General features: G+C 47.7%; 1 protein-coding gene and 1 long non-coding RNA gene across 2 annotated transcripts in view; one reads left to right on the forward strand and one right to left on the reverse strand.

Moving 5' to 3' along the window:
• GPR39 (G protein-coupled receptor 39) overlaps positions 1–5,137 on the reverse strand; it is a 314,090-nt gene extending 308,953 nt beyond the window's left edge. The window contains exon 1 of the mRNA XM_075316956.1: positions 4,288–5,137. Within this exon, the coding sequence (XP_075173071.1) occupies positions 4,288–5,137 (850 nt within the window). The remainder of the gene's footprint in view (positions 1–4,287) is intronic.
• A 7,258-nt stretch (positions 5,138–12,395) lies between these two features.
• On the forward strand, positions 12,396–12,828 carry LOC142245774 (uncharacterized). The gene is made up of 3 exons (XR_012724792.1): positions 12,396–12,472; positions 12,559–12,645; positions 12,722–12,828. It is a non-coding gene; the product is annotated as an uncharacterized LOC142245774 (long non-coding RNA).

A 12,828-nucleotide genomic window follows, 5' to 3' on the forward strand; every position in this document is an offset into this window, starting at 1 on the left:
AGACTCCTGCCCCCAGTTTGCCCCCATTTCCCTCACCCAGGACCAGTAAAGACCAGTATGTCACAGTATAAGAGCAGACTCCTGCCCCCAGTTTACCCCCATTTCCCTCACCCAGTGACCAGTAAAGACCAGTATGTCACAGTATAAGAGCAGACTCCTGCCCCCAGTTTGCCCCATTTCCCTCACCCAGTGACCAGTAAAGACCAGTATGTCACAGTATAAGAGCAGACTCCTGACCCCAGTTTGCCCCCATTTCTCTCACCCAGGACCAGTAAAGACCAGTATATCACAGTATAAGAGCAGACTCCTGCCCCCAGTTTGCCCCCATTTCTCTCACCCAGGACCAGTAAAGACCAGTATATCACAGTATAAGAGCAGACTCCTGCCCCCAGTTTGCCCCCATTTCTCTCACCCAGGACCAGTAAAGACCAGTATGTCATAGTATAAGAGCAGACTCCTGCCCCCAGTTTGCCCCCATTTCCCTCACCCAGTGACCAGTAAAGACCAGTATGTCACAGTATAAGAGCAGACTCCTGCCCCCAGTTTACCCCCATTTCTCTCACCCAGTGACCAGTAAAGACCAGTATGTCACAGTATAAGAGCAGACTCCTGCCCCCAGTTTACCCCCATTTCCCTCACCCAGTGACCAGTAAAGACCAGTATGTCACAGTATAAGAGCAGACTCCTGCACCCAGTTTACCCCCATTTCCCTCACCCAGTGACCAGTAAAGACCAGTATGTCACAGTATAAGAGCAGACTCCTGCCCCCAGTTTGCCCCCATTTCTCTCACCCAGGACCAGTAAAGACCAGTATATCACAGTATAAGAGCAGACTCCTGCCCCCAGTTTGCCCCCATTTCTCTCACCCAGGACCAGTAAAGACCAGTATATCACAGTATAAGAGCAGACTCCTGCCCCCAGTTTGCCCCCATTTCTCTCACCCAGGACCAGTAAAGACCAGTATATCACAGTATAAGAGCAGACTCCTGCCCCCAGTTTACTCCCATTTCCCTCACCCAGTGACCAGTAAAGACCAGTATATCACAGTATAAGAGCAGACTCCTGCCCCCAGTTTGCCCCCATTTCTCTCACCCAGGACCAGTAAAGACCAGTATATCACAGTATAAGAGCAGACTCCTGCCCCCAGTTTGCCCCCATTTCTCTCACCCAGGACCAGTAAAGACCAGTATATCACAGTATAAGAGCAGACTCCTGCCCCCAGTTTGCCCCCATTTCTCTCACCCAGGACCAGTAAAGACCAGTATGTCACAGTATAAGAGCAGACTCCTGCCCCCAGTTTGCCCCCATTTCCCTCACCCAGTGACCAGTAAAGACCAGTATGTCACAGTATAAGAGCAGACTCCTGCCCCCAGTTTACTCCCATTTCCCTCACCCAGTGACCAGTAAAGACCAGTATGTCACAGTATAAGGGCAGACTCCTGCCCCCAGTTTGCCCCCATTTCTCTCACCCACGACCAGTAAAGACCAGTATGTCACAGTATAAGAGCAGACTCCTGCCCCCAGTTTGCCCCCATTTCTCTCACCCAGGACCAGTAAAGACCAGTATGTCACAGTATAAGAGCAGACTCCTGCCCCCAGTTTGCCCCCATTTCCCTCACCCAGTGACCAGTAAAGACCAGTATATCACAGTATAAGAGCAGACTCCTGCCCCCAGTTTGCCCCCATTTCTCTCACCCAGGACCAGTAAAGACCAGTATGTCACAGTATAAGAGCAGACTCCTGCCCCCAGTTTGCCCCCATTTCCCTCACCCAGTGACCAGTAAAGACCAGTATGTCACAGTATAAGGGCAGACTCCTGCCCCCAGTTTACCCCCATTTCCCTCACCCAGTGACCAGTAAAGACCAGTATGTCACAGTATAAGAGCAGACTCCTGCCCCCAGTTTGCCCCCATTTCCCTCACCCAGTGACCAGTAAAGACCAGTATGTCACAGTATAAGAGCAGACTCCTGCCCCCAGTTTACCCCCATTTCCCTCACCCAGTGACCAGTAAAGACCAGTATGTCACAGTATAAGGGCAGACTCCTGCCCCCAGTTTACCCCCATTTCCCTCACCCAGTGACCAGTAAAGACCAGTATGTCACAGTATAAGAGCAGTCTCCTGCCCCCAGTTTACCCCCATTTCCCTCACCCAGGACCAGTAAAGACCAGTATGTCACAGTATAAGGGCAGACTCCTGCCCCCAGTTTACCCCCATTTCCCTCACCCAGGACCAGTAAAGACCAGTATGTCACAGTATAAGAGCAGACTCCTGCCCCCAGTTTACCCCCATTTCCCTCACCCAGTGACCAGTAAAGACCAGTATGTCTCAGTATAAGGGCAGACTCCTGCCCCCAGTTTACCCCCATTTCCCTCACCCAGTGACCAGTAAAGACCAGTATGTCACAGTATAAGAGCAGACTCCTGCCCCCAGTTTACCCCCATTTCCCTCACCCAGTGACCAGTAAAGACCAGTATGTCACAGTATAAGGGCAGACTCCTGCCCCCAGTTTGCCCCCATTTCTCTCACCCAGTGACCAGTAAAGACCAGTATGTCACAGTATAAGAGCAGACTCCTGCCCCCAGTTTGCCCCCATTTCCCTCACCCAGTGACCAGTAAAGACCAGTATGTCACAGTATAAGGGCAGACTCCTGCCCCCAGTTTACCCCCATTTCCCTCACCCAGTGACCAGTAAAGACCAGTCTGTCACAGTATAAGAGCAGACTCCTGCCCCCAGTTTACCCCCATTTCCCTCACCCAGTGACCAGTAAAGACCAGTATGTCACAGTATAAGAGCAGACTCCTGCCCCCAGTTTACCCCCATTTCCCTCACCCAGTGACCAGTAAAGACCAGTCTGTCACAGTATAAGAGCAGACTCCTGCCCCCAGTTTACCCCCATTTCCCTCACCCAGTGACCAGTAAAGACCAGTATGTCACAGTATAAGAGCAGACTCCTGCCCCCAGTTTACCCCCATTTCCCTCACCCAGGACCAGTAAAGACCAGAATGTCACAGTATAAGAGCAGACTCCTGCCCCCAGTTTACCCCCATTTCCCTCACCCAGTGACCAGTAAAGACCAGTATGTCACAGTATAAGGGCAGACTCCTGCCCCCAGTTTGCCCCATTTCCCTCACCCAGTGACCAGTAAAGACCAGTATGTCACAGTATAAGAGCAGACTCCTGACCCCAGTTTGCCCCCATTTCCCTCACCCAGTGACCAGTAAAGACCAGTATGTCACAGTATAAGAGCAGACTCCTGCCCCCAGTTTGCCCCCATTTCTCTCACCCACGACCAGTAAAGACCAGTATGTCACAGTATAAGGGCAGACTCCTGCCCCCAGTTTGCCCCCATTTCCCTCACCCAGTGACCAGTAAAGACCAGTATGTCACAGTATAAGAGCAGACTCCTGCCCCCAGTTTGCCCCCATTTCTCTCACCCACGACCAGTAAAGACCAGTATGTCACAGTATAAGAGCAGACTCCTGCCCCCAGTTTGCCCCCATTTCCCTCACCCAGTGACCAGTAAAGACCAGTATGTCACAGTATAAGAGCAGACTCCTGCCCCCAGTTTACCCCCATTTCCCTCACCCAGTGACCAGTAAAGACCAGTATGTCACAGTATAAGAGGAGACTCCTGCCCCCAGTTTGCCCCATTTCCCTCACCCAGTGACCAGTAAAGACCAGTATGTCACAGTATAAGAGCAGACTCCTGCACCCAGTTTACCCCCATTTCCCTCACCCAGTGACCAGTAAAGACCAGTATGTCACAGTATAAGAGCAGACTCCTGCCCCCAGTTTACCCCCATTTCCCTCACCCAGTGACCAGTAAAGACCAGTATGTCACAGTATAAGAGCAGACTCCTGCCCCCAGTTTGCCCCCATTTCTCTCACCCAGTGACCAGTAAAGACCAGTATGTCACAGTATAAGAGCAGACTCCTGCCCCCAGTTTACCCCCATTTCCCTCACCCAGTGACCAGTAAAGACCAGTATGTCACAGTATAAGAGCAGACTCCTGCCCCCAGTTTACCCCCATTTCCCTCACCCAGTGACCAGTAAAGACCAGTATGTCACAGTATAAGGGCAGACTCCTGCTCCCAGTTTGCCCCCATTTCTCTCACCCAGTGACCAGTAAAGACCAGTATGTCACAGTATAAGAGCAGACTCCTGCCCCCAGTTTGCCCCCATTTCCCTCACCCAGTGACCAGTAAAGACCAGTATGTCACAGTATAAGAGCAGACTCCTGCCCCCAGTTTGCAGCGCACACAGTTTACAGCGATGGTTCTTACCTAAGAAAACAATAGTCTGTTTTCGTGCGGATCTGGCCTCAGTGCTGCTACTTTTGGTCATTTCATTGGTCACAGTTGCTCCTGGCCGACCCTTCAAGGTGATTGTTTCTTTCTTTGCCACCATTAAAATAACCATCATCTTCCGACACATGAAAGCCACAGAGGCCAGCACCACGATGTAGAATGCAAACGCAGTGAAGATGCTGGCCTGGAACGCAGTCCACTTGGAATGGAGGTTAGTGCACAGGGTGAAGTTGCCACTCCAACGATAAGATGTGGAAGTATTGCACTGTGAGCGCCGGCCAGACATAGGGCTCAGTGGATATTCTGCCCCCATGGCGAAAATCAAGGGCAGCGCCACACAAACAGACGTCAACCAAGCAAAACAAATCATCAGCTTCACGATCCGTGTGCCAGAAACAGCCTTGAAGCGAAAGGGATGGCAGATTGCCATGTATCGCTCAAAACTGAGAGTGGCCACATGGAAAATGGTGGCATAGCTGCAGGCCTCGAACAGGAAGCAATAAACTTTACAGGTGATGTTTCCATGTGTAGAGGAAAAGGGAAACCAAATGACAGAGTACAACTCCACAGGCATTCCCAGCAGAATAACCAGAAGGTCGGAACAGGCCAGGCTAATCATGTGATCCGTCACCCCCTTCTGGAGATAGCCCTTGTCTCGTAGAACTTTAGTGGTCTGGATTGTCACACTGTTCCCCACAATCCCAGCCAAGAGGATAATCCCATAGATTACAGTCAGTGAGACTTTCACTACCAGCCGGACTTCAAAGTCAGGAATGTGGGAATGGTCAATAAAGTGCCCACAGGAATCCTCCTCGGCCATGATCATGTCTTTGGTCTTACAGCATGGGTAGAGCTGTGTCACTGTATAAGACACCTGAGCAATCAGAGCGGGGATCCCAGGTATGAGCACATAGTGATGGCCAAGTGAAACTTGTGCTGTACACGAGGCGTCTCCACAAGTCACTCAGGGTTATACATTAACCAGACTGAACCATAGTAGGTTCAGATGTAACTGAGATACTGTTTCAGCTGAGGGAGGAGGCCTGAAACTCCAGCACACAGGAAATCAAAGCTCTGCTTATGTACAGATTGCCCAACAATGACCAAGTCTTCTGGACAGACAGCTAGATGCTGCAGCACAGAAGACACCAAACCATTCCCAATAAAAAGTCTTATGGATGGACAGCTAGAAGCGGAGCACAGAAGACACCAAACCATTCCCAAGAAAGTCTTATAGATGGACAGCTAGATGCTGCAGCAGGGAACACACCAAACCATTCCCAATGAAGTCTTATGGATGGACAGCTAGAAGCTGCAGCACAGAAGACACCAAACCATTCCCAATACAGTCTTATGTATGGTCATCTAGATGCTGCAGCACAGAAGACGCCAAACCATTCTCAGGAAAGTCTTATGGATGGACAACTAGATGCTGCAGCAGGGAAGACGCCAAACCTTTCCAAATAAAGTCTTATAGATTGACAGCTAGATGCTGCAGCAGAGAAGACGCCAAACCATTCCCAATAAAGTCTTATGAATGGACAGCTAGATGCTGCAGCAGAGAAGACGCCAAACCATTCACAAGAAAGTCTTATGGACAGAGAGCTAGATGCTGCAGCAGGGAAGATGCCAAACCAGTCCCGAGAAAGTTTTATGGACAGACAGCTATATGCTGCAGCAGAAAAGACGCCAAACCATTCCAAAGAAAGTCTTATGGACGGACAGCTAAATGCTGCAGCAGAGAAGACACCAAACCATTCCTAATAAAGTATTTACGGACAGCTAGAAGCTGTAGCAGGGAAGACGCCAAACCATTCCCAATAAAGTCTTTTGAATGGACAGCTAGATGCTGCAGCAGGGAATATGCCAAACCATTCGCAATAAAGTCTTATGAATGGACAGCTAGATGCTGCAGCAGGGAAGATGCCAAACCATTCCCAAGAAAGTCTTATGAATGGACAGCTACAGTAGATGCTGCAGCAGGGAAGATGTCAAACCATTCCTAATAATAATAATAATAATAATAATAATGTTTTATTTCTATAGCGCCAACATATTCTGCAGCGCTTTACAATACAGAGGGGGCATGTACAGACAATATGAGACAATACAAAATAACAAAATTAAGATACCAAGAGGAGTGAGGGCCCTGCTCGTAAGCTTACAGTCTATGAGGACATAGGGAAATGGGGGGAGAAAAGCTTGTCAAATGGTCCAGCAATTGATTTAATAGGGGATTCAAAACCAGCTGCGTGGACCGGTCGCTACCCAGAATTTATACAGGTACAGAGTGTAAAAAAGTACATGAAAATGAAGGAACCAGAAGATACAGGGGACAAGAATTGGATGTAAATTTTATGAAGGGCAGAAAGGGTCTAGATTAGATCAGGGCAGTGAGGGGATAGGCTAGTCTAAACAAATGCGTTTTTAGGGCCCGCTTAAAAGGTGTGGATGTTGGGAATTAATCGGATTGTTCTTGGTAGTGTGTTCCAGAGCATAGGAGCAGCTTGTGAGAAATCTTGAAGACGGCAGTTGGAGGTTCGAATTGTTGAGGATGTCAGTCTTAAGTCATTAGCAGACCGGAGGGCACGGGTGGGGTGATAGACATAGATGAGGTAGGTGATGTAGGGTGGTGCGGAACCGTGGAGAGCTTTGTGGGTGAGAATGATAAGTTTATGTTGGATTTTGTAGTGGATAGGCAACCAGTGCAATGACTGGCACAGAGCAGAGACATCACTGAAGCGGTTGGAGAGGAAAATGATCCTGGCTGCGGCATTCAGAATGGATTGGAGAGGGGAGCATTTAGTAACAGGGAGACCAATTAGTAAAGAATTACAGTAATCCAGGTGAGAATGAATGAGAGCGACAGTAAGAGTTTTTAAAGTCAACGATAGAAAAAGGACAAATTCTAGATTTGTTTTTGAGGTGGAATTGACATGAACGAGTGAGTGAACGAATATGGGGAGTGAAGGAGAGATGGGAGTCAAATATAACCCCAAGACACCGGGCGTGCTGCTGGGGCGTAATGGCAGAGCCACAAACAGAAATGGTAATATTGGGTTTCGGAAGGTTAGGAGAGGGAGGAAACAGGAGAAGTTCAGTTTTTGACAGGTACAGTTTTAGATAGAGGGAGGAAATGATGTTGGAGACAGCGGACAGACAATCGGTAGTATTTTGTAATAGTGCAGGGGTGAGGTCAGGAGAAGATGTGTACAGTTGGATGTCATCAACATAGAGATGGTACTGGAAACTAAATTTGCTGATAGTTTGTCCAATAGGAGCAGTGTATAGAGAGAAAAGGAGGGGGCCCTAGGACTGAACCCTGAGGAACCCCGACCGTAATGGGAAGCGGAGAGGAAGAGGAGGCGGCAAAGGATACAGTGAATGAGCGGTCAGAGAGGTAAGAGGAGAACCAAGAAAGAACGGTGTCCTTGAGCCTGATAGAGCGGAGCATAGTGAGGAGGAGCTGATGCCAATTCTGGAGACACGGGGCTCAGTGGGTGCTCTTGTCCGCTGGCCCAGCCCCCTTTAGAAAGACAGCGTGGCTCAGGGCTCATCCCAACTGAACGCCGGCCTCCTTAACCGTGGGCGGAACACAACTCAGACAACACAGGGTGAGGGAATCACAATATTAAGACTTTATTGGATCCCCAAAATATTAACGGCACATAACACATAACCAGCAAAACACACAAATGTAATAGTAACAGAGTCTCACCCTTCCGCTGGCTCACCAGGGATTAGAATGTCCATGCCTCAGAGGTTCCAGGGCTACTTACTCAAATCCAGCAGCACCCCGCTTTCGGCGAGCACCCACCGAGAAAGGAATAACGCCAGATTTAGGAAGCTGGCTGAGGTCCTTAAAGTCTGTAGCCAGGTGACTGGATTGTATAAGGCTAGGTTCGCACACTGCATCTTTTTGACGCTGCGTTTGTGCGTTTTTGGCCGCTAAAAACGCACAAAAACGCACCTGCGTCGAAAAATGCATAAAAAACGCATGCGTTTTTGCCGCGATTTGGTGCGTTTTTGGCTGCGTTTTGCTGCATTTTTTATCTCTGCGTTTTGCTGCGTTTTTCCAATGCATTGCATGAGGGGAAAACGCAGAAAAACGCAGGAAAGAACTGACATGTCCATTTTTTTTTTTTAACTCAAAAACGCAGGTAAAAAAAACAGATGTGTGCGGACAGCAAAAATGAAAACTCATAGACTTTGCTGGGGAAGCAAAGTCCTGCAGTTTTAAGGCCAAAAACGCACCCGAAAAACGCGCAAAAACACCGCGAAAAACGCACTGTACACACATAGCCTAAGGTTGCTTCTCTTATTGGATGAATTTCAAGCTGCATGGATAATGTTCATTTAAATGATGTGGATAGAAAGACTGAGGATATTTACATGTAGTCTGCAAGTCACAGACTAGATAATGGCTACTAAGGTAATTTACATTAGATTAGCAATACACAACTACATTACAATGAATGCTCAGAGGGGCCTGGCAGACACAATGGTTAGCAAACATGAGTTAGCACACAGTAGAACAATACGTCTGGATGAATTTTAAGAAACTTTAACCCATGCTAGGCATTGGGTGTCCATTTCATCACACTGATGATCCACAGTATTGAATGCAGTAGAAAGATCCAAGATGATCAGCAGGGAGTAGGGACCATTAGATTTAGCTGTTAGTAGATCATTAGAGAAGTTAGTAAGAGCAGTTTCAGTAGAGTGCAAGGAGCGGAAACCGGATTGTAGAGGGTCAAGGAGAGAGTTATCTGACTGATAGCGAATTAAACGGGAGTGGACCAGGCGTTCCAGGAGTTTGGAGATGAAGGGGAGATTAGAGACAGGTCTGTAGTTAGCGGCACAATTTTGGTCCAGGGATGTTTTTTTAAGTAATGGGTGTATGTGTTTTGGACCAGTCCCGCTCCAGCAGCAGTCGAACCGCTCGGATCTGGGGGTGCTACTCGTGGCTCCGGACCCGGGGGCTTGGGGTTACTCTGAAACGCGATAGGGGGGTATTTACAGGGGAGTTAGATAGTTTGTGACTCCACCCGTGGTCTGAGGTAATAGGGGCTGCCGCTGGGAGTACCCGGGGTGATGGAGTGGGGCAGCCAGATGACGTTACCCTCCACATGTAGGGAAAGGCCCCGGGATTCCGAATGGTGGTATGGATGCAGGGGGAGCGCAGGCTTGCTGGTAGCAGGGGTTAATCGGGTACTCACTCAGAAGGAAAGCAAACACTGACAATGTAGTAAACCAAGTCTCTGGGTGCCGCTACCCTCTTGGGGAGCTCGTCCAGGTTCCATCCCCTGCAGCACTGCCTGGTGGTCTGTAACCTGCCTTTGTGCACACAATTTGAAAGTGTTCAAGTTGCCCGTAAGCTTGGAGCTGTCTGGGCCCCGCTCCCTACTATGGGTAGCAGAAGAGCTTGCTCTCAGGAGCTCACGCATGGGATTTCAGTGGGTGCTTTGCTTGGAAAGCCCTATCCCCCTCGTTCCGCTAGTGCCCCCGATCTCTGAGCTTCATGGGAACAGTCCATGAAGGCCCTGTCCTCTGCAGGTTAATTGCCGGGCTGCTTGAAGCTTCTCCCCGACCTAGGGTCCAGTACCCCGACGTGCTTTCGGCCACAGCTCGGCTATTGGACAGCAGCTGCCGACCGTCCTCCTACACTCAGTCAGTACCCAGTCCCAATCTCCCGCAACCGGGTCTCTGACTCCTCCGGGTCCAGACCACCGTCTGCAACCCAATCTATGTTTTCCTCTGGGAGCTCCAACTCCCAGCTTCCAAACACTTTGCTCCCCTGGAGCCAACTGACTTGTCACCTCCCACCTCCCTGCCTGACCCCTAGGTGGGCGGCCTTATTCCAGCTTAGCATCCCCCTGGTGTGCCTGACAGGGTGTGATGCGAGGTGTGATTAGGATTTTTAGATGCTGGTGGAGGCAGTACTGCAAGTTGGGAACCCAGAACCATGGGGGTTGAGCCCTGTACTGGGAGATAAAGAGGGTGACTGGATCAAAGAGTGAAAGTGAGCTAGATGAAGTGTAGGAGGGCAGACAAGCCGAGAAAGAAAAGGCATCCATTCCCTCAGAAAAAGACCTAACAACACTAGAGAGGATACCATTTGTACATACTCCCCATCCTTCCATGGCAAAGATTTACAATATAATTAACCGCTATTGGCCACTACTCAAGAAAGCATATCCAGAGGTAGGGTCATTTCTACTCCCCCCTCTGATGTGCAAAAGAAGACCCCAGAACATTAAAGACTCTTTAGTTAAGGCAGATATTGGTAGCGACAAGAGGACCACACAAACACTTCTAGCACCAAGACGCACTGGCACTTTCCCCTGCCTCAGTTGCCCGTCATGCTCTAATGTGATAAAGGGTGACCATTTTACACACCCCAGATCGGGGAAAAGCTTTCCATTCAAGGAATATTTCACATGCGAGAGTAACTTCGTTATATACATAATCAAATGCCCTTGTGGCCTACTGTATGTAGGAGAAACTATCCAACATGTGGGTGATAGAATAGCAAGCCATAAATCTACCATTAGATGCGGGAAACTATGTCTCCCCATCCCCCACCATTTTCACGAGGCTAAACACAATGTAGCGCAATTACGCTATCAGGTCATCGACAAGGTACATAGACCGAGACGTGGAGGTAACCACATAGAGCTCCTAAAAAAACGGGAAAGTTTTTGGATTCATAAATTGCAAACTCTGACACCGAAAGGTTTAAATAGAGAAATGGATTGGCCATCAACATAAGTATATTTCTACCCAAGTCCATAGGTTGTACTTGGGACTATACTAACCATTTTGATATTCCTTCCAGAAAACATAAGAAATATCAACTTCACCTTTTCCTCTTCCATCGTGCACCCACTGGTAGTTGGTAATGTATAAATCGACACTCTCTATATAGTCTTATCGATGTAGTCATGTTCCTGTTTAGCATATTGGGACCCTTGCTGTGTTTTCATTAACCAAACAATTTTTTTCTAGGACATATCCTCTTATAAAGCTTTAAATCACATAAGACTAACTAGATGTTATAATGTATTACCAATGAGGGTATGTGTCTACCACTCTATGTTCTTATCTCATGTATATAACCCTATGCTTATACAGGCACTATATCAACTCTACATTACTATTATGTTCCCCTAAAGAAATGTTTCTAATCTTGCTATATATCTCCTAGAACCCCTTATGTACGTCTCCCATTCCTTCCCTGAGTCTATCTGACCACTCTACCACTCGCTGTATTACAGCAACACAGGCAACCATCCACAACCACATTGTACGTCTTCCCAGTACTGTTTTTTTGCCTATGTATGGAGAATCACCCACTGCGCATGCGCGGGCGCCTCTATCACACACTGAACGGTACCTTATATTTTCTAATACAAGCACAGATCGCTACTGCGCATGCGCGGGCGTCTTACGTTACTTCCGGGTTGCGGTGCTAAATAGCCTGCAAACCGGGTGACACAGCGCATTCAGCCACAGTCTGGGAAGACAGCCGATCAGGTATGTGACAAACCATATCCTCCCTGCACATCATCCCTCTGCTTACACTTTTGGTAACCATATACTAGCTCCTTCTATCCTAGAGGAACTCACTATCCACTGCTATGTACTTATACTGAACAAAGAATATACAGGTAATATGTAGTACTCCATGAGAATTTACCCTCATCTTCACATGTATTCTACCTATTGTAACTGTGACTGTCGTCATTGCAGAAGACTGCAAGCTCCACAGTGGTTTATAACCTTTTACAAAGCGTGACTCTAGTTGTGCACCACAGTCCCAAGGTAACAACATTATGTTACACAGTGGGGAGAAATATATGCATTTATAATCCTCAGATCACCTGATCCCTTACCTTTAACTCCTAAGGGTCTGCAAGCTATAAAACTACTTTTGGTGTTCACAAACAAGGACACAGTAAGAGTCCATGATAACACTAACAAGGTATTTTACTCTCTATGTCAACCAGAATCTTGTCATATAGTCATAAGCTACTTAGGGTTACCCCTATCCCTCTTGTGTTTGTAGAACTCACATTTTATGATTATCCTTAACGATACAACCTGCATGGACTTCTGTACTACCCCGGCACCTGCAGAATTGACCATACTAATATTCAAGGTATTATTGACATATATTTACACTATGTGAATACCCATTGACAGAATTTCTTATAGTTCTAAATTCAGACTCTCAATTCTATTAAGGGACCACAAGTAGAAAAATTCTTGGTAACCCGTGAAAAAAAGCCCCAAATTACTGGCTTTGAGAAATTTTATATAAACACTAACAAGGTAAAATTACTTGCATAGCGCTGTACTATAAATGTACATACATACACTACTTCTTACTTATACTCCTTTCCCGTAGGACTTGTCCACTGTGACTATCAATAAAGGAAAAAATAATTTAAGTGGTGTACCTCTAGAACAAACCCCCCCCTCTTTCTCTGCACGTACAGAACCTGAGAAATCACC

The sequence above is a fragment of the Anomaloglossus baeobatrachus genome, chromosome 7 (genome assembly GCF_048569485.1).
Source record: "Anomaloglossus baeobatrachus isolate aAnoBae1 chromosome 7, aAnoBae1.hap1, whole genome shotgun sequence".
Classification (NCBI taxonomy): Eukaryota; Metazoa; Chordata; class Amphibia; order Anura; family Aromobatidae; genus Anomaloglossus; species Anomaloglossus baeobatrachus.